The 23625-nt window shown below is 32.3% G+C and overlaps 1 protein-coding gene across 1 annotated transcript; it reads right to left on the bottom strand.

Moving 5' to 3' along the window:
• Positions 1-1306: 1306 nt before the first annotated feature.
• LOC126974130 (galactosylgalactosylxylosylprotein 3-beta-glucuronosyltransferase I-like) lies at positions 1307-23202 on the bottom strand. The gene is made up of 5 exons (XM_050821561.1): positions 22775-23202; positions 22283-22436; positions 18542-18673; positions 9617-9838; positions 1307-4594 (listed from the first exon to the last, which is right to left on the bottom strand). The coding sequence occupies exons 1-5, from the start codon at positions 22963-22965 to the stop codon at positions 4430-4432; spliced, it is 864 nt and encodes a 287-aa protein (XP_050677518.1). The 5' UTR covers positions 22966-23202; the 3' UTR covers positions 1307-4429.
• Positions 23203-23625: the final 423 nt, after the last annotated feature.

Here is a 23625-nt window from a genome sequence, read left to right as displayed (position 1 = left end):
ATTCCCAGTTCCGGTTCCCGTTTTCGCTCCGTTCCCAACATTTTATATGAATTTTATTTCGAGGAAGATTGCTATGACAAACTAAACCTAGTATTGGTATAGTTGTAGCTACATCGACGTGAATTTAAGTTTTTCACAATTCCCGCGGGAGCCATGAATTTTTCCTATATCCTTTCCCAAGCTCTAGTTTATCGCTATAACCAATTTCATCAAAATCGCTTCAGTAGCTCCAGCGTAAAATCAAAACAAACAAACTTACATTCACATTTATAATATTAGTAGGAATATCATAAAGATAGGTACATATAGTCAAAACGCGCTTGCGTTAAATAAAGAACCGCATTCTCCTGTCAATGGTGGTACCGATGATTTATGGCAAGGAAAGTGGTTTGATATTAGTAAAGTTAAACAAACATTTACAAAACTACACAATACAAATAATACTATGGAACTAAAGGTACGATATATTTTCGTTGAAAACATGGCTCGAGATGATTAAGACCAATTCAACATGGCAATAAGAATTAGGCAATTTACATCAAATAATAAATTTCATTTAAAACTAATTATTATATAGACTAGTATACTATAGCACTAAAAATAAATTTCACAGTGAAAAAAAAAAATAAGATTACAATAATTAATATAAATAGAAATGTAATAAATCTAAAATTCTACAACTGTCAACGTAGATTAGATCCTATTACAAGGCAATACGAGATATTTTAAATTTAACGAAGTAATACTGGTATAGCATATTACAAAATGTCATAGTTATAAAGCTATTTCAATATGTATTATAGTTAAGATGTGTGAAGTATTTACGCCCGTTCCCAATATTGAAAAATCGTAACTATCGTTGACTTTTCTGTCTCAATAAACTTATCGACAGTAACTCACCTTATCCGTAAACGCTCTGTCAATGGGACGACGTATAGCTTACCAGCAATAGAAGTTTGTATGGAAATTGCAATTCACGAGTCCCAATAAAAGGGGATAAGAATGACTTACCGGGTATATTGGGAAAGCTAATTACTGACAGTAGAAGGTAGTAATTTATCTCTATCTGGAAATAGTGTATTGGGAACGGCCGTTAGCCCATTTTAATTAATATAATTGATTATGGTAATGCTACCATTATTTTTTATGGGAAATAGTAAAATTTGCATCACAATAAGTATTTCATATCACTATATTTTAATAGTAAAAAATCGCCTGTTTTTATAATGTAGACGTTTCTAGAATTTCTATATGTAAAAAAAAAGTACTGAATAACTTACAGTATTTAAATAGTATCTTTAGAAGCTTTACCAACTTTTTTTTCATGGTTTATTTTAAATTTTATCCCAGAGGTGCTTCTTTATCCAGACCTAACATTAAAAAGTAGAAAAACGTATAATACTTTCAGAAAATACAGTTCCATGGGAAACAAATACACCGAAGAACCATAATAAAAGCCACCGCAATAAAAGAAAGCAAGTACTATGAACTAGCAAACGGCTTAATTGAGACAGCTATGTTTCTTTTTTAGTGCCGCTCAAGATTCTTGAAAAACCCAATAATACTGACCGGCCCTACATTTCTTTTCTAGAATAACAAGATCTGCACTAACAGGTTCTTATTAAATTGGGCCAGGCTTGGAGAGCAACACAGTCAAGATGAATGCTGTAAATCACAAGTCTGGGGAACAGTTTGGGGTATTCTGCCACAAGATGGACTCTTACGAATCCATGGAATGCTAAGTTGGTTTCATAACTGCAGTCATTGTTATGAAAAATAAACAAACTAAAAACAGGGCTGTTATCTGTTACATGGGTTTGATTTTAGGTGTTCTTTGAGACTAAATATTAGAACCAATAAGACTTACTGACTTCAAGGAAAATTACTAGTCTAGTCGATTAAAAAAATAATCAAAATGGCGGCTCGCACTTGCGTAGAACAGTACAGTTAGCAAGTTATTATAGCTCTTCGATTCACCTAAAGATTTTCCCCCTTATTCATAATGGTCCGCTAACTTAAAACAGCCGCTAAGGAATGTTTTTTCTCATTCTGACTTAGGTCAATAGAAGAAGACAGTGTGAGAATTAGCAATGCTGTAAGTTAGCAGACTATTATGAATAAGGGGGTATGTCTCTGTAGTTTAATACTCATTTTGCATGCAGTACTGCCATGTCTGTTTATTATGAGCGAAGATTACTTACGCATTATAGAAAGACAAATAAGTCAATAATGTTTGTTCTTGTGTTACAAAAACTGTTTTTTTTTGCTTCTTTTGTGTTACTTCACGCCAACAACACATAAAATATTAAAGATATTGACTACCCTTAAATAGGGCATGACAAACACATTTTAGGCCTTTTAATAGGTTTTTCTGTTAATGTTTTCGATACAATATTATGCCTATCCTCCACCAATTCCCTGGGCTTATTTTAAATTGAATATCTATCTTAAATAGTTATATTTTATATAATTAATGATACAAAAATTATTGTTAAACGTGGTAAATTGAATAAGAACAATTGTATGAACTATTTCTTCTACAATCAAGTTTTGTTCGAATTGTTCGAGAAGGATTTGATGGAAAAACCTTACAGTAAATATAAAAAACAAGGTAAATATAAAACAAGGGCTGTTAATTAAACGTAGGTTGATTGATCATTTATAAACGTCATACGTTATACCTACTATAGTCAAGTACAATGTAATAAAAAGTAAATAATGTTTATTTAACTACACACCGTAATAAAATTCTTTAATGAAAAAAAATAGTTTTCCTTATAAATTATTAAGTGTTGGTCCACTTTTGAAGTATTTTATGCGTTGAAAGATAACTTCATAAATATTACGCTAAAATTTAAGACAATTTGTTCATGGGGTTAATCTATAAGGGTTCCGTGTTTTTCCATTTGGCTACGGAAACCTAAACAAAAGATTTAAATTTGGATTGACTTTATTTCGCGTTTATTTGAGCGAAGCGAAGCGAAGCTCCCACCGGATGACTACAATTGATTTCTGTGTTAAATTGTTTCTCGGCCTTTTCTGGACCAATTTTAAAAAATTTTGAACTCACAGAAAGCTTTCGAAATTTTCTATGTTATTGTCGATACAGAATTTTGAATTTCGACTTAATTCAATTATTATAATTAATAACGCGCTGTTTATATTTATATAAAAAATTAATCCGATTGTTAAAATCACAATAAGTTTTATAACACTGCTTTGAATCGAGAGTGATTCGACTGCAAGATTCTTAATGATTGAATGAGGCGCTCATTCCTCATGTTTAAATATGGCGCCTAATTCCAAAAGATTCTTTTTATTGTTTTTTTTTTTTAGATTAATTTTGTTTTGTTTTTGTACACATACTTAGTTTACCTCGCTTCGCTCAGATATACGGCTCAACGAGGCGGTACGACGAGCGATTGCGGCATCCTAGTTAATATAACACAGTTTGAGTGTAAGCTCAGCCTAAGTGTGCTGCGCGGAACATTATTTTTTAGTCGAGAGTATATGATAAATGTTTTAGTATTCTATAATCTCATTGTTAATATTACTTTTTAAAAAATTCGTAACGTTAGCGTTTCATTGTTTTTTTTAAAAAGCATAATAATCTCAATTATGGTAACACTTGGAGAATCTCTGTTAGTATATTAATTGTGTATCAATGGAAGACCGTCCTAAGAAAAAGCTTTGGATGTCTAGTGAGGTTTAACGGTTATTTTTATCCAAATTTTGTCATCGTGGTCAGACATCAGAAATTTTTTCTAAAAAATTTTCAATGCAGTTTTTGAAAATTATATTAAAAAAATTACACTTCATCCGATTTTTGTTGCCAGCACATTTTTAAATTTAAAACTCAGACGTCCTTTGACCAACTTGACGACAGATTACTAAAATAGTAATCTGGCAGTACACATACGGAGTTTCGATTATTTTAATTATTTAGTTTCATTTCATTCTACTTATAATAAAAATTAAAACGAACTATACGTATAATTTACGTCTAGAACTACATTTGATAGTCTTTTTGTGATAATTCCAAATAGGTGTAGAGTTCTGAATCTGTATTTTTCTAAATTTTACCTGTGAATTAGTTCAATCACTGAATCAAGCGAGGGAATGATACAATCCACAAGTCACGAAACCAGTTCTCCAGCTCTCGAAGACTTTAAGAAAGAAAATTCATTCCGAAACAAACGTACAGCACTAGTAATTCTATTCACTATTAAGATATATTGATACATATTTAAAGAGCATTTCTTTTGTTTATGTTCAAGTACTGAACACTTAATATTCTGGCGACTAAAATATTAGTCGTGATAACTTAACCAAAAGGCCTCTGCCAAAAGTCTCGAGACTTTTACATTCGTTTTCGTTCGTGCGTTCATTGCAAATTGAGCATTATTGCCAAACTAACCACATCGCTTACTTATACTTCTATGTGTCCATCTGGGAGCAGTGGTGTCTTCAGTTTCTTGGGGTTCAATATGGATGGTTTTTGTGTGCGGGTGTGCCATACGTACACCTTCGTACAGTTCTCAGCTAGGGGCTCTAAGTCATCCTTTGTTGCGACGTATTTCAATATCTCGCTCTCCTGAAAACAATTATTTAACTTGTTAAATTTCTTCACCGTTGCTCATATATAAGGATTATCAGACTAATACATACATAAAATTACACCTGTATATATCATAATATAAAGTCGACAAGACGTATCGAATTTCATTCAAGAAGTGTTAAAGTGGAGAAAGTTGAATGGTGTTAATTTTTTACCGTTTCGATATCATTGAAAGTCTGCTCAAACTTTTTTAGAGAGAATTTTGAAATTACTCAAAAAGTTAACACGCTATTGCTAAGGCGATAAAAGTGAATATATTTTTATCGCTTCGATTTCGTTGAAAGTATATCCAGCCAGTTTAAATCGCACGCTATTAAAGCCCGTATTTGAGAATCACTGCACTTTATTACATTTCGACCCGCATCAAAATCTGCTGCGCTCTAGTGTCTACCATATTTCTATACAGGGGGTGAAAGACTTGGACTCTTAAAGCGGCTCTTCGGAAAAAAATAATCCCAACGAGATATGGGTGTGGCCACAAATGCTCATAATCCCCCGGGCGGCCCGCCGCTGCAATAATTCCATAACAGCCCAGCCGGTCAAACTGGAAAACCAGACGACACTGCACTGCACGCAGAGACCCTAGTAGCTTAGGCTTACGTTTACGGGAAAAAGGGACGGCACCGGTCTTAGGGAGAAGACAAACCGCTGGTGGGACCCGATAATCACAGAGATGTAAATCCCTCTGAGTAACGCTATCCTCAAAGCAACTGATACAAAAGTGGAGAGCGGCAATCAGGAAAATGGTAATGGTCACTATCATCAGAAGTGGGAGCGACTTGAAGAAGAATAGAATGAAGAATAGAATGACAGTGACAAAACAAATTGTGACAGCTTCTAGAATACGGACCCAGTATTTAATCAACTAAAATAGAGTGCCACAGTTAATTATATTTTAGTCTTACAATATGTCAGTTCAGCTCCAAACGTCACGTGGACTCAGTTTTGGAAGACCAGTGCCACTTAGTATTGCTATTTTTCTTTTGTATTATGTAAGTTAACTATTAAGATTAAGCATATATTTTGTTTTCATTAACTTTTTTCGTGTGAATGTGTCAGTTTTTCGTCCAAAATAAATTCATTTTTTATTTTCAAAATGGAACAATGTGAACCGGTACTATCAATATCGCAGCTCTGTAGTTAACTGGTTATCATCGCTTATAAATTATAATAAATAGTAATATACTAAACAATATGTTATGTTTTTAAAGTGATAACTCTCACTTCTAGGATTAATACACAAATAAAATTTGAAAAACAAAATTTTATGAACGAACCAACTGATCTAACCGTTTTTTCGCTTAATTTCCTAATATGCAAATATTGAGGTTGAGCAGGTTATCAACTGTAAAGTAGATCCTGTAGATGAAGCCACAACCTGAGAGTTGAACAAAGCAAACAGAATTTTATAACGAGGCGGTACGAACGGTTAGCTCAGTTGGTTAGAGCACCGGCACGGAACGCCGGAGGTCGTGGGTTCGAATCCCGCATCGTTCATAAAATTTTGTTATTTAAATTTTATTTGTGTAGTAATATACTATGTATTTAAATTATTCCTAAAGAATAACGCTTGATGCTGAACGGAAGCAAAAGTGATTAAACAATGGCACTGTTTTTAGTGAAAGGACGATAATGTTATCATATTTGACCTTCCCAATACTTATTTTGTCTGACTGCTGGTTGACAAGAGTACGTACACATGTACACTTATGTTTGTATAACTCGTATATTATAAACTAGCTGACCCGACAGACGTTGTACATAATAAAAAAAACTCTTATGGGTGGAATTTCGTACACTCCGTTCTTAGCTAACCTTTACTCGGCTAGGAATATTCCTACCAAATTTCAAGTCATGGCCTTATGGTTCCAGAGATAACGTGATGAGTCAGTATATAGGTCTAAGCTCTAAACTCCTCTAAGTGTAAGCCCATAGATTCGTGGCCAAACAGATTACAGGCCTGCAATTAAAGGCAAAGTAGGAATTTCAGGTACGTTTTTTTTATTTCTTACTTAGACACTCGGCGGTGATCACTTAACCACAGGTGGGTCACCTACATATACGTTTTATTTAGATTATTACGTCAAAAAAATATACATTTATTTGTAAATAACTAATGGATAGACTATTCAATATACACTTGCAACTGCAAGACACCACGTGTTACACATTTCACGTCTTGTCTGCTACTTAGCTCTATGCGTGGCGATATCAGGACTAAGCAATTACCTACACATTTTAAACGATAAGGCAATAAACTCAAATAAATTTAACACTAATTGTCTAAATAAAACCAAACCAGACATACCACTTACATTACCACAACACACATACGATAAGGGAATAATGTATCAAGACATAACATATACATCAAAGAAAAATTCCCAGATAAGATATGGAAAACAAGATTAATCAATTTATGGACTTGTTCAGACCTGATTTCTACCGCCGAATTTAATTATAGCACCATCATATGATATATAAATCAAATCAAAAACACTTTGTTCATGTAGGTCCAGGTGATGACACTTATGAATGTCAAGTTTTCTTTTTTTTTTAAATGTATACCGCCACTTCGGAAAGGGTTAAGATTTAATGAGAAAAACTAGTAAGAATTTCATTGCCACTCATTTAAATCAACTTTTACAGCTTCAACTTTTCACAAATCATTTCAGTTACAATATATGTAAATATAAATGTATATATAAATACAAATAAATGTTATATCATGAGTTATACACGAAGAAATGATATGATAAAATTCAATTATAAATTATATGAAACAAATATTAGAAAGAGTTGATCAAATTAGAGATCTAGGGGTTATTATGGATACTAAGTTAAATTTTGTCCCTCACATCGATCAAATGTTAAATAAAGCCTTCAAACAGTTAGGTTTTATATTACGTTTAAGTAAACCTTTCAAGGATATCTTCACTTATAAGTTGCTTTATCATAGCTACGTACGTAGCAATTTAGAATTTGTTTGTACTGTTTGGCATCCATTCTATAAAGTTCATATCGATAGAATAGAGAGATTACAAAAGATATTTGTCAAATCACTTGAATACCGTACTGGACATATTTACAACGATTACTTAGAATCCTCTGAACGCAACAATATAATGCTTTTAAGACGTAGGGATATTTTTGACATAACATATCTTTATAAACTCCTTAATAATAAAGTGGACGTTCCTCAATTACTACATAAGATTAATTTTAGAGTTCTTTGCAGACCTGAAAGACACACTCTTCAAAAAGATGTGTTTACCACCAAAAGAGCACATACATGTCACACTAGCAATAGTTATACCAGACGAGCTTGTAAACTTTTTAATGAAAAATTTGGAAATTTAGATATTTTTCACATGCCGTTTGCTAAATTCAAAATTATGATTAAAGAAGCCATGTCTAAACATAGTAGCATAAGTAAATCTTTCTGTTTTGTTTTAGTATCGTAATATATTAAGTTTTGTATTTTATAGGTTTTATATTTTATCACTTTATTTGCAATTAAATTTAGTATTATTTTATTTATAACAAAGCACTCACATTGTAAGTATTAAGTAGTTTTAAAATTATTTTATGGAACTATAGGTCATCATTAAATAAAATAGTGTAAAGTTTTTGAATTGTGACCGTTTGTATCCTGAATAAATGAAATAAATAAATAAATATATGAAAAGTGACGCAACTAAAATACACAAACGTCAAATACTCAATGCTTATTGAGGCCAACATGCCCATGACCACAAGCAGAACTGTGGGGAACACCGATGACCTAAAACTTTCGAAGACAGTTCTCGCAGCCTTAAATAAAGAATATTCTAAAAAACTGCTCTCTTTAAACGGAGACAAACAAATTTGTGAGAAAACATACAATGTTATAAAATATCCAACGTAAACAGAATATTATTGACATATTTCAATGACTGTCACCTATTGTTTACATTCGTACAATTCACAATTGTATTAATATATCACTAGCGCCTATTTCTGCCGTGAAGCAGTAATGTGTAAACATTACTGTGTTTCGGTCTGTAGGGCGCCGTAGCTAGTAAAATTACTGGGCAAATAAGACTTAACATCTTATGTCTCAAGGTAACGGGCGCAATTGTAGTGCTGCTCAGAAAATTTTTGATTTTTCAAGAATCCTGAGCGGCACTGCATTGTAATGGGTAGGATATATCAATTACCATCAGCTGAACGTCCTGCTCGTCTCGTCCCTTTTTCATAAAAAAAAAACTAGGCAAAGACTGGTATTTTGCTACCACTAGCATGTTTCGTACAATGAAATACAAATTTATTTTGTACCAAAATTTATGAACGGGATTCGAACCCGCGCCTGTCGGGTTATGTCCAGCGCTCTACCAACTTAGCCAACCGTCCGCATGATTCGTAAATCTTCGTACGTTTTGTTTAACTCTCGGGTTGGGGCTTCATCTACAGGATATACTTTACAGTCGATAACCTGCTCATTAGGAAATTTACTAGAGATATCGCTCTTTCAAATCTAAACAGATTGTTATTAGTATAAGTGATATCGCTCACTTCTGGGATTACACACACACACATACTCTCAACTTGTTCCCGTCGGGATAGGCAGAGACAACAGAATTCCACTTGCTTCTATCCTTACAAATCTCACGCGCTTCCTCTACATTCATTACTCTTTTCATACATCCGCGGTTTTTGAACACTGCGGTATTCTTAGAATGATACACTTTCATTAAGCTTATGTTGAATTTTTATGTTGTTCAAAAAAATTTGTATCGTTTGTAATTGTTGTTTATTTTAAGAAAGAATACTGCTATTTCCCACCATAAAATAAACCGACGGCATGAACTATTCTCTACATAACCTTACATTTTGTTTTTTTTGTGTGGTTTTTATAGATAGAATCTGAAAACTTATTCCTCTGGTATTAGTAACGACAGGTGGGTCACCTGGAACGCTCGTTTGTCCTCCTATTCCACAAAAAAAAAATCAACCAACCTGGAAACCAGACTGCACACCACGAGAGAATTTGGCTTCTGGAAACTGCAAGAAGAGTGTAGCGTTGATCGCGAATCCAGCCATGTCGATAGGAAATGGTCTGAACGGTTTCCACACAGCGTTGTAGCCTGACACTTTTCCATCTGTCACCAGAGGCATCTCCACTCGCATACCGCCGACGATCCCCACTGGCCAAACTCCCACCTTTTGTATTTTTCGCATCTGAATAAAAAAAGTGACGCTAAACTAATGTATAATATCTTAGATAATTTATACGATTAGATAGAGCCTCTTGCTGCTAGACAAACGATGAAAACAGGTCAGGTTTATTACTGTAGTGAACGTGACAAGTGTCTTACACTCGCGATTTGTATGTCACTGTGCGTTAGTGTGCGTGCATGGCTTAAAATAGAGGCTGAGAGTCAACATCTATTTTCGACGTTTTCACAGCAGCTGTCCACAGTCTATCTAGATGTATAAATGATCTAAGTATAATTAATCATAGTTAAAAAATCGTTGGTGCTTCCTATAAAAGATTAATTATTTATTTTACTATTAGTCTAAGATCCCGCTATACAACGACCTTCACCGAGATGCTTATTTAATGAGACGTATTTTTTATGTTATTAAATATGCCAATAAATATATCCTATATGGGTTGCCTAACAAATTTCAGTCCAGAGTATTTTTAATTAATAATTTAAATTTTTTTTTTTTTAAACATTACACCGGTGTGATTATTAAATAAATTTGATACCAATCGAAAGTTTGAAGCCCATAGAATATGCAAACGTTAGGTTAGCCTATTTTTTTCCGGTCACAACCACGGGTTGCCAGGTGTAAACAGGTAAATCTATACTAGCATTTTGCAACGGTCTGATTATTGAATCAAACTTAGATAAAATGAAAGATTATTTCATAAGGAACACGGTGGTATAGGGTTGCCTGCGAAAAATCAGTCCCGAATTACGGTTGTCGAATTTTAAATAATAAAATATCGCTGCGAGTGAATGTGTGTGAGAGAGAGGTCCCAGACCAACCATCCCATGCGGTAGAAAAGGACGCAGCGTAGCAGCTGTTTAAAGTCCGCCCATTTAAAGAAGGAGAGTGCGCATGCTATTTGTGCTTGGAAATGACAAGGATAGTGATAGACGCGTATATGCTGTGCATTATTTTGGAGTAGATTGTCGCTATAGATACAAGTGAAAAAACGTGCTGCTATTTATTGTTGGAAAAAATGGCCAAAAAGTGTTTTTTGTGTGATTCGGATGACGGAATAATTGATTTTGATGATGAAACTTTTGAAAACTGTGCATTAAAGTTAGCTTTTCGTAAAAAAAAATTTTTAAATACAATTTTGTTGAGCTACCCAGTGCGTCACTCCAATTTGTAGGTTATCATACCACGTGCTACAAAAAAGTGACTGTTTTGAATAAAAAATATAACGAAGAATTTCTTAAATTTATCGCGGAATATACAGTAAGTACATAATAATTGAATCTTTAAAATTATCTAAGCTAATACATCTTCTATATTTTTGTCATGTTGAAGTAATTGCTAGTAAAACTCACTTATGGTTTTGTTAATTTTCGACACACATATTGTTTTTGTAATTTACTTAAAAAACGGTAGTTGAAAATTGAACAAGAAAATGTTCTGATTTCCTTTTTTTTTTGGAATAATTAAATGAGGATGTTTTAAATCAACTATTCTTATCAAAAATTTTTTAAAATTTATAATCAAACATCTTCATATAATCGCAAAAATTGTTTTTTTTTTAGGAGCATACCGATGTATCTACTACTGAAGAAGAACCACAACAGTTGAATCCTAGTGTCGATTCCTGTGCTACAGTTGCTGAGGATGAAACGAGTAATGTTGAAGACCTGCCTCAAACTTCTGGGGGCTTTGACAAGGTAATAAAAAATTATTAATTTTTTAAGCTTTTTTAAAAAAGTGACATGGAAATCTATTAATTGAACTTGTATTTTCATTTATATTTGTTTTCTTCCATTTTTATTCAAAGAATGATTTAAATTCTTTTAGGAGCAGTCAACATCAACAGCATCGACATCAACAGCAACGACATCAACAGCATCGACATCACCAGCAATGACATCAACAGCATCGACATCAAGCACAATTATTTGTCTTTTTCGTGACCACAGCCAAAAAAGATGTGGAAAGAAGCTGGTTAATCTTACTTTCCCTAAAGGTGACAAAGTACTACTACAGATCAAAAATATCGCCGAAAATTTAAGCGATTCGGAGATTCTCTCCAAATTTCAACATCAAACTATCGCGTACCATCTGCCTTGTTACGCACTGTATCAATCGAAAAAGAAGCGGTCCACGGAAGAATACATCAGTTGGATTTTCAATCCATATCAAATTTTATTGAGACAGAAATAATTGAAAACAACCAAGTTATGTACCTGGCTCAATTATTTTTAAGATACCAAGCTTTATTGCTAGAGTTTGGAAATCATGAAATTGATTTCGATGATATTCAAGATTACAGATGTGAAACCTTGCAAAAAAAGTTAATGAAGAAATTTGGTAATCTTATTACGATTGAAGCGTCAATGGGAATACGTAACAAAAAAATTAACTATTTCTGTATATTAATAATTAACTACTCCAAAATAATGCACAGCATATACGAGTCTATCGCTATCCTTTTCATTTCCAAGCACAAATAGCATGCGCACTCTCCTTCTTTAAATGGGCGGACTTTAAACAGCTGCTACGCTGCGTCCTTTTCTACCGCATGGGATGGTTGGTCTGGGACCTCTCTCTCACACACACGCAGCGATATTTTATTATTTAAAATTCGACAACCGTAATTCGGGACTGATTTTTCGCAGGCAACCCTATACCACCGTGTTCCTTATGAAATAATCTTTCATTTTATCTAAGTTTGATTCAATAATCAGACCGTTGCAAAATGCTAGTATAGATTTACCTGTTTACACCTGGCAACCGGTGGTTGTGACCGGAAAAAAATAGGCAACCTAACGTTTGCATATTCTATGGGCTTCAAACTTTCGATTGGTATCAAATTTATTTAATAATCACACCGGTGCAATGTTTAAAAAAAAATTTAAATTATTAATTAAAAATACTCTGGACTGAAATTTGTTAGGCAATCCATATAGGATATATTTATTGGCATATTTAATAACATAAAAAATACGTCTCATTAAATAAGCATCTCGGTGAAGGTCGTTGTATAGCGGGATCCTATACTATATCATAAAAAATGATTTAATTTTTCTTTAGTGTTAATTCCGCCAATATTTGTCTTTAAAACAATTCGACACGTGTTTCGCCTCTACACGAGGACACTATCCTCAGGACGTGTTGTCTCGCCAAAATCTGGCACAAGACAATCATTTGTATAATTATGGATTTCCGCAAAGTAACGCCTAATTCAATATATATTTTTTTTATTTAACTATCATTTAACCAATTTTCCGTTAACCGATCATTACAATATGAAGTTTGAATTTGTCTCTACATAATATAAAAGATTCAATCATCAATCAAACATTGTATTTACTAGACACCTGTTACGGTTAAAATGCTTTTACATGTTTGATAGGATATTGTCAGGATATCATTTGTTGGTAAATAAAAAATATTATTATTAACACATATTGTTATGTTTATAATATTTTATTCATTTATATTAATATTTGAGAAGTCGTATCAATAAAAACGTAGGTACCTATTCTACAAGATAACAATAGCATTGATTGTGGAATGAGCTTCCTTGTGCGGTGTTTCCGGGACGATACGATATGGGTACCTACAAAAATAGCGCGTACACCTTCCTTAAAATCCCTCAACGCTCCTGTGATTCCTCTGGTGTTGCGAGAGAATGTGGGCGGCGGTGATCACTTAACATCAGGTTACCTATAAGCTCGTTTGACCTCTTCTTAAACAACTTGAAGCTTTAAATTATTTTTATATCGAAAAGGAGAACAAACGAGAAAGTACGAGTCACCTCATCCTCAGTGATCACTCACAACCATCTTCTGCAACACCAGCGGAATCACAGGAGTGTTGTCGGTCTTCAAGAAAGTTCATCCGTTCTTTGAAGATACCTTATTCACCTTATGGTGAAACCTTATACCTTTCCTTCTTATGAAGGAAAGGTATTTTAACACAGAAAATAAGTAGGTACCTTAAAATTAAATTAACAAAAAAAAATCTATCAATACTTATACAATTCTGAACAAGATAATCAATTTTGAGAAAAATAAAAAAAAATATATGTGAAAATAACAACGTTTACTAATTCCATAATAAATCGTGATTAAATTTGAAACTAAAAGAAGTATCTCACACAGAATATATTAATATTAACATAATATTGTTTCATCTTTGTAAAGAAATGTTCATAGCCAATATATATCAAAGGATAACATCACAAAAGGTAGAAAATATAATTTCAATATGAAATGACTAAGAATTTAATATTGATCAACAAAGTTTCATGTAACAAAAACACAATATCATTATTTGTGAACTCGAGAGAATGTTTACATACCTTATACTGAAAAACAAAAACATTGGATGTATAATTCATTATTGAAATAATTAAATAGATATAAAATATAATTACTTTGTTATCCAAAACTAATAAGAATTTTCAGTACAGCTATCCATGCTTCTAACGGCCATTCGCAATATTCAGTCTATTTCTTACTTGAGATAAAAATCGTAACTATCGTTGACTTTTCTGTCCGAATAAACTTATCGACGGTAACTCACCTTATCCGTACACGCTGTCTGTCAATGGGACGACGTATAGCTTACCAGCGATAGAAGTTTGTATGGAAATTTCAATTCACGCGTCCCAATATTAGGCGATAAGAATGACTTATCAGGTATATTGGGACAGCTTCAGATTATTGACAGCTAATTACTGACAGTAGAAGGTAGTAATTTATTTCTATCTGTAGATAGTATATTGGGAACGGCCGTAATTCAATAATTACTGAATGCAGTTTTATAGATTTTGATTATTTTATAGCAATAGGAATGACAGTACAATATTGTATATTTTATTAAAACGAGCGCAAAAAATTAATGCTTGGAGAGTTTCTTGCGCCGCTTCTTCTACCTCAGAGCGCCATTTATTTCCGAAGCGGTAGTAGTATCTAGTATATTAGAAATTACATCAAAAATAATTCTAAAGGAATAAATTTTGTGAAAATAAATGCTTTTTATGATATGATAGCAGCACCGAGTCGCCTTTTGGAGAGGTATGTGTTCTATGCCTACCAATATGGAGGAATATTAGAGGAATCATCAGAAAATTTCAAAAAACCTTTCAGAATCTACTCATCTAGATATTTTTAATTCATTTCTTAATTTCAAATAATCACATTTTTTATAACGAAGTTTATTTACTTAGCTTTCTAACAGTCAACTGATAAAAATTGTCACCTATAGAAAAACATTAAGAGGGATCACCAAATGAAATCTTTCGTTTAACTCTTAAATTAAAGATTGGTCTCCGCTGTGCTTCAACTAGATAACGCAGGCGTAGTCGTAAAGTGCGGCAACTAATACTACGCCCAAATGGGCGTACTCGAGCTAGTCACGAACAATGTGTGACGATGATGTGCCACATGTATGCATACATGTATACACACAACTATGGTAATATTTACAACTTAAATGCCGAGATGCGTAGTAAAACTTTGTAAAAATAATACAGGAAATAAGAAAGACAGAAGAGATCACATATCATCAGTAGGTAAGTATTTTGTATTTTATTAATTTCAATGTAAAATAACAAAATAAAATATAATACAATGTAAAAATAAAAATTTAAAAAAAAATATGGTCGTTGCTGTCTGTCAAGAACCTTTATCACTGGAACGCGTGGAGGTATCGAGTTCAAATTAAAACAAATACTCTCTTGAAGCCGTGAAAAAATCCAACTTCTAAGTTGACGTAAAAAAAGAGGTACGGCTGTTTATGCCGTTAATAATAGTAATTTCGACACTCTCAAGGGAATCAAAATTGATAGGGTATTTTCTGTCGATCTAGAAATATGAAAACTGGCAAGTAATGCCGTCTTATATCCTATTAATATTATAAATGTGAAAGTTTGTATGTCTGGATGTATGTTTGTACTTCTTTAACGCAAAAACTACTGAATGGATTTTGATGAAACGTTACAATAATAAGCTTACACACCAGAATAACATAAAGGCTATTATTTATAAAACTATCGCGTGAATTATACTTTATATGGCAAAACAACGTTTGCCAGGTCAGCTAGTATCTAATAACTGCAAGTATAGGAAAAAATCTGAAAACTACACATATATAATATAATAGTTATAAAGTAAAAAACAGGAATGGCCGCCCAAATTTTGAATTAAGTTAACCGTGTCAGATTTTTAACTGTTGACGAACAAGTATGAAAAAATCCTTTTCCCTTTTTTATAAGAATAGGTAACATTATGTTCGGAACCCTCGGTGGGCGAGTCCCACTCACGTTTGTTCATTTAATATAAATGAATTATTTGATTTTATTCATTTATAATAATTGTTCCCCAAAGAGCACAAGTTTTCTATTATTTTTTTTAATTTATTCTATAAATTTGTATTAATCCAGACATTCCATGTGTATTTACATCTACATTTAAATTGAGTCTACACGCAACGGTAGACTCAATTTATTACGATGAGTCATTGGTACAATTAGCAACACAAATTGTTTACATAAAATATTCTAACAAGTGTTTTAAAGCACATATTTATATTGTGAATACAATTGTTCGTCTTTATTGCTGGAAGAATACATAAAATCCCTCTTATTATTAATAAAATGACACACTTTTTCTACCCCCAAAAATATAGCATGTAGGTACACACATAGGAAGTCCATATTAATGTTGGTTAATGGTTAAAAATGTTGGTTAACTTGACTTATTTTATAACTTCAACTAGCTGACCCGGCAAACGTTGTTTTTCCATATAAAGTACAATTCACGCGATAGTTTTATAAGTAATAAAATATTGCCTTTTATAAGTAATAAAATATAGCCTGTACATCATTTTGTTCTATTGTCAATAGTTTTTGCAGCGCACGCAAAAATAGGTTTTCGAATTTACACCTTGTGTTACAAAATAGCAATTTTATTATGGATCCCTAATTTTGAAACATTTTTAAAACATAGCCTATAGCCTTCCTCGATAAATGGACTACCCAACACTGAAAGAATCATTCAAATCGGACCAGTAGTACCAGAGATTAGCGCGTTCAAACAAACAAACAAACAAACAAACACTGCAGCTTTATAATATTAGTATAGATAAGTGAAAGATCACATATAGAAAGCTATGTATCAGTATTGTTTTCTGAATATATATATTTTAAATGTAGTTGTTTCAAATCATATAAACGTTTGCATTTACTAATATTTGTTGAACCTATTACACCTGGTTTAATCTGGTCATTATCTACTGGGCTAAGAGTTAGTCTATATGGAATAGTGGGTCAGACAAAAGTCTGGATTTTAAGGTACTTAGTATAGGAGTATAGTATACTCACTTTCTACTCCAGATACAGAGGTGTGATAAGATTTGAATTTGTGGCTTTTCTGCAAAATATCCCGCAGCATTCGCATGGTCATTTTACATTGGCCGATAACGATTATGGTAATGCCACGACAAGGGTATAATCTACAGCTTAGATATTTTGATGTACCAGACCAGACAATTTGTTGAATATTTTTATTTTTACTCTAGTTTAACATTCGGCCGATTACGCTGGTATGGGCATGTGATGCGTAGGGACGAACACCACATGACGAGACGAGTTATGAATATGGATGAGGCGAAAAGAAGCAGAGGCCGCCCACCAACTACCTGGACTGGAACCATTAACAACGACGCGACAATGCTAGGCCTAACGCCAGAAATGACCCAAAACAGTAGCCATCTTGTATCAGGAAGGCCGACCCCAAATAGGGCATGTGCCAGGGGAATATACTCTGGTTTAACATTCCTACAAATATACAATACATTTACATCTATAAAATATGCGAATGAACACCGCACTGTGTCCGCTGTTATCAGCATGAAATCGATGTCGGTGAGGGTGATGTGTGAAACCGTTCGTAAGAAAATCTAATATTAGTCGCGGACCACAATGTCGTATCGCTACCGTTATCGCCCCATGTGAAAACGGAAAATCTCTGAAGACGATTTTGCGTTTTCCCTTAAAGGCACTTTCCAACACGAAATATCATAATGACATGAAGGCTGATCCCTTCCCTCTGAGGAAAAAGTATCACCTGAAAAGGCTCAAGTATGATTGGGAAAAGATGTAGAGTTGTCATGAATTCTGAATGGTTGGTCAGTGGGAGAAGCTAGAAGAAGTAATAAAGGATCAATAGAAAATATTCAAAATTAATCCAATTAGTGTCCATTGCCCAGTTCGCCTCTTCGGACACACACACACACAGGAGTGTTTCAGGGTAATACGAGCAAACGAATTTCACTCGGAGACTCATCTAGATGTGAAATTCCACCTGTATCATTCCGTTGATATCCGTGCAATTCGCAAGAAACTTATTGCGTCGCACACCCACATAGCGCATGTATTTGCGAACCGATTGGATTCCATCTAGGTACTTTCAAGCTGAGAGAATTTTTAAGGCTGGCAACACATCACTTTACCTTTCGTATTGCGGATTTCCTTGGGCTGTTTTTCACTAATATACAAACAAAACCTCACAGTTCAGAGCAGCCAATTTTATTCTTTTGAAAATGGTCATTATTACCATTATTATTAAGAATCATATTGCCTTGTGTAAGTGTTTTTAAGGTTTGTATTAAGTAAATTGCAGAAAAGGGAGTGGAAAAAGATTTTAAACAGTTAGTTTACAGTCTTACCTCTTCAAATACTTTTAAAGCATATGTATTATCATCATCCATGAAGTACACGACACCTCTTTTATCCTCAGATTTGTTTAAATGTTCTCTAAGCCAGCTTAGAGCTAAATTTCTTTGTTCAACTCCACTCGCCTGAAAAATATTGTTAACTGTCAAAAAAATTTAAGACATTTAAACTGTTAATAAACATTATTTTTTCTTATTTTACCCTAATGGGTTAATACACAAACTATTATATTTAAATACCTATTATTATGTTATATAAAAATTTAAACCATTTGACCACCATAGTGGTCTAAGTAAATTATTTACATTATAACAGTTAAAATTAATTATTTTAGTAAAACCAGGCTGGTCTGAGTGATAAATAAATTATAATAACATTTGTTTAATAAACTAAGTATCTTTGGGTTATTTGTTCTACCAGAGTGATTAATTTTTTACTGTTTGGAATTATAAACTTTGTGTCATGGGGTCTATTATTATGAATATAAAATTATTTTGGTAAGTTTCATTTCAAAATCTTGATACTTGTTGAGCTTTCTTTAACAGGAATGTGCATTCTGGTCACTTTTTTTAAGAAAGCGAAAAAAATTTTTTTTTAATATTAAGTCATCATCTAAGAATCTTGCAACAGATTAATGCATTTCCATTATATACAGACTGAAATTTTCAACATCAGACTAACAAATTAAGGAAATATGACGATAATTGAAATAAATGTAAAATTGTTCGATTGGGCAAAGGCATAAATTTGAAATAAAGTAGGTTTGAACTATGAAATAATTACACATACAATATAACATACATAATATTTAAGACAACATTCAGATATTTAGTATTTTACTTTATAAATCATATAAAAATACTAATATCTAATCCCAATATATTAAGTAGAATATGGTAACTAATATGAAAAGTGATCCCAAATATACAAACATATAAAAATCTATATAATATTTAAATAATTGTACCTAGTGACTCATACACTCGTTTGTCCTCCTATTCCATAAAAAAAAAAGGTATGTGGTAAAGAATAAACTAATGTCAAGGTGGCTAAAATCAAGTAAATGAGTGTGATACAACAGAGAAGAATTAACCAGAATAATTTATACATAACTAGCTGACCCACAGACTTTGTTCTGTTCCTAATAAAAAAAAACAATTGCGGATGGAATTTCGGAAAATCCATTCTTAGCTGACCTCTACTCAGTTAAAATAATATTTCAACCAAATTTCAAGTCTTTAGCTCTAAATGGTTCCAGAGATATTGTGATGAGTGACTATATACGTGGAAATCTCTTATATATAGGTATATATATAGATTATTATAGTAATATACAATGTTATGATTATAAAACAAAAATAGTTTTATTGTGTACTATCTTGCCTTGATACAGTCCACTTCCTGTATGTGGTCTAAAGAGTATTTAAATAATTTGTTATGTCATTAAGTGATAAACCTCACTTCTAGGATTAATAAACAAATAAAATTTTAAAACAAAATTTTATGAATGATGCGCGACTCGAACCCGAACAACAAAGCACACAAGATTTTATGACGATACATCACTCAAACGGTTAGCTCAATTGGGAGAGCACTGGCACGGAACGCCAGAGGTCATGGGTTTGAGTCCGGCATTGTTCATAAAATTTTGTTTTCAAATTTTATATGAGTATACCATTTTTTTAAGCTCCAAAATGCCTGTTTGTATCATTAACAAATAGTCTTATTAGATAACAAATCTGTTGTTACTACAATTATATTAGTTTTCAGAATAGTTATTTAATTGATACAAGTATCAAAAATATGTTTCACACATACACAGAACCAGTTTGTGCTGTAACCCGGTGTTTTAAAAACACACACATTGATGTCCAATCCCTGAAATTGTTCATTTAGCTTTTATCATTTGATTTTATAAACAAAGTAGATTTAAAAAAAAAGTTTGATAAATCAAAATGTGCATGCCTTAATCTCACACTCTTTTATAAAGTAGTTTAAATACAAAGAAGTTATCACTAATATAACATTATTTATGTTCAAATTAAGTGACATTAATAAATTGTCATACTTAATTATAATAATTTTGTATAGTAATTCCTTCTTAATTCGTGCAAGTGTCAAATTTAATGAACTAGTAAATGACTGAAATAGACATGTTTTGAACTAAACCTAGTGTAATTCGGCAACTGATAACCAAATTATACTTTCTCCCTTATGTAACAAAATATGGTATCAATAAAATTAATGTAAACTTTAATTATTATTATTAACTGTGATTATATTTTTCAAATGTAACCTTCTCGCTATATCTTGAACCACATGGAAAGTACTAACAAAAAAGTAGTTATTATAAGTACTAATTCTATACTTACAACTAATGTAAAAGAACACAAAATCTCATAACTCGGTTATCATTTGTTTTAAACTAATTAGAATCATATAAGTGAAAACTAGTAAATTGTTTTTGTTATTCAAATAGATGTCACATAGTTAATAATAAATAAATAATATCAGCCATATGACTGCTCGAAGACCAATAACTTCGGCATGTCCCAGCCTAATAAAAAAAAAATTATAGCTTAACAAAACCACATTATGCTGCCATATACATAGCTTCCCACATAATTAATGAAGAGATTAAAAAATAGATTCAGAAAATTTATATTTTCAGAAATTATTATGTTTACTGTAAATCCACATTTTTTTTATTTTTTTAGGTAAAAGTAGCAATACTTGTTTTCTTTTTTTTATAAGTTCAACAATCATTTATCTTTCTGAAATGTGCTTTTTAGATCATTTATATGCACTTTGTAGCTGTTATATACTATTTTATGTTACAAAATGTTGATATTTTCATTTTTAGGCCCTAGTAGAACATCCTATGCGCTTCACGGTTAAGGCATGATTATAAATTAATTACCATATAAAAAAACTAGTTTTAAAATATTGATATATGTATACATGTCTCTGGGTTAGTGGTTATATACACTGACCTCAAGGCTTGGGGTCCATGCTTGAGATTCACAGAATTTTTTTATTGAAAAATGTAGTAGTAAAATGTGAAAAAAAAATGTGTCATAATAGTATGGATGTCTGTGTTATGAATTTTAATATGTTATGTTTAGTTCCTTTTTTGTAATATTTGTTTCATACTCTTCTAATATACATTTTTGTTTATCCTTTAATAAAAAAAATACTATTTTACTGCAAGGAATATATCATGGATATGTAGCTATACATTGGAACCTCCTGACGTTCACAGATTCAGGTAATATATATATTATGTTTCTAATCTTTAACCCTTATATATGGTAATGAAGCTCTTTTGGCTCTCCATTTAATTTAAATTTCCCACACATTAACTTTGACCTTAAATGTCAAAGTTTTACATGCCTATTTATTCTATGGTGACAGCACTTTGCACTATGTTCCTTCTTTAACGGTATTCACTCTAATTTTATGTAATTGAAAATTAACAAGGATTATTTGTAATGAATACTATTAATCATTTTAGATTATTAAAATGTAAATTGGAGCGAAGCTTAAAATAATAATGCTTTTAATGTTGTTTCTCTTTACAGGTTTGTAAATAATTGTAATGTTTGAAAGTGTAAAAGTTTTATAACAAAATAAATTTCTCTTTACAGAGCAACAATTAAATAGTTTTTGTTTCGTTATAAAACATATTACATATATTTTTACCCTTATACCCCAGAATGATAAATAAAACTTACTGTGGAGTGTTTCGCTTTCTGGGTCTTCACATTGAGATGTGTATACTTCAATGTAGATTCCTTTAAAAAGTTACTGACTAACTTAGTTTTTGTTTCAGAATCTTCAATTACAATCCAATGAATGTTCTTGACTAACATCAGGGTTTGAGATAATCTAAAAACAAGTAAAATTTTGATTACAAATGTTAATAGTGCACACACATATTTAAACTCAGCAAAAAATTATGATTTAGTTAGAAATAGAAAATCATGTATTTGTCATACATAATATACAATAATTGTGTTAATTGGTTGTAATTAAAATTACTTGACTGTTTATATACATTACAGATAAGACTATTTAAGCTATGATATTGAGTTATAAAAAGGAAATTGAAAATTATAAGACGGCACTTGCTACTCTTACATATGCTTTAAAAAATACAAAACTGAATATAATTTGTATGTCCAACATTGAAATGAAGGGCATTATCATCACGAGATTTTAGTTACCTTGTTAAATCTGCCTTTTGCGTTAATCTCGCATAGGTGGGAGTAATGCCGTAAATTGTTGGCAAATTGGAATTAATTGTTTCTTGGGCAATCTGGCACTGAAACGCGGGTCGGCTGTGAAAGAAAAACAAGGCTACGAAAATCAGCATCCCAATTGCTATATATTGCTTTTTTTTATTAAGAAAATGCATTTTAATTTCACTGAATATAGATTTCCACTAATGTATGCTTTCTCAGCCAGAATGCTAAGAACTCGGCACTAGCTCATTCTTTTAGCACTATTAGATTCATTTTCTTCAGTTAAAATATGTCCTTAATAAAACAGTTGCGTCTTACAGCGACCCTCAATTCAATACAAAGCCGCATACACACTGCACTGCAGCTGTGCAGCAGCAGTTACCACTGTGCAGTCTGCACTACTGTCTACCTGTCTACTACTACTAGTAGTACCGTTAACTGACGTACGACTGACGTACGTACCTACGTAGTGACGTACTACTACAAGTTGTCAAGTTACCTACAACAACAAATTTTGACAGTTGACAGCTGAAACTTTTTTTTTTTAATATAACGGCTTTGGACACATTATAATTGACACTTACTTACACACACAGAATACGGAATACAATCAATTTTGTAATCTCATAAGTGATCACTCATCAGCCAGCAGAATTTATGACGGAGTGGAGCTGATCGTTCAATTGAGGCAAGTCGTCCATTCCGAACTTCGGACAGTGGAAATCTCTAATGACTAAAAAATTAAGATATTATAAGAAAGTACCTACCTATACTCTATTTGTCTATACAAGATGAACCTGGTGTACGTTGGATGAGAGCAGCGCAGGACTGAT

This window comes from Leptidea sinapis, chromosome 31 (assembly GCF_905404315.1).
Source record: "Leptidea sinapis chromosome 31, ilLepSina1.1, whole genome shotgun sequence".
In the NCBI taxonomy this organism is placed as follows: Eukaryota; Metazoa; Arthropoda; class Insecta; order Lepidoptera; family Pieridae; genus Leptidea; species Leptidea sinapis.
Note: the sequence above shows the minus strand (reverse complement) of the source record. Positions and strands in the feature narration are given on the sequence as shown.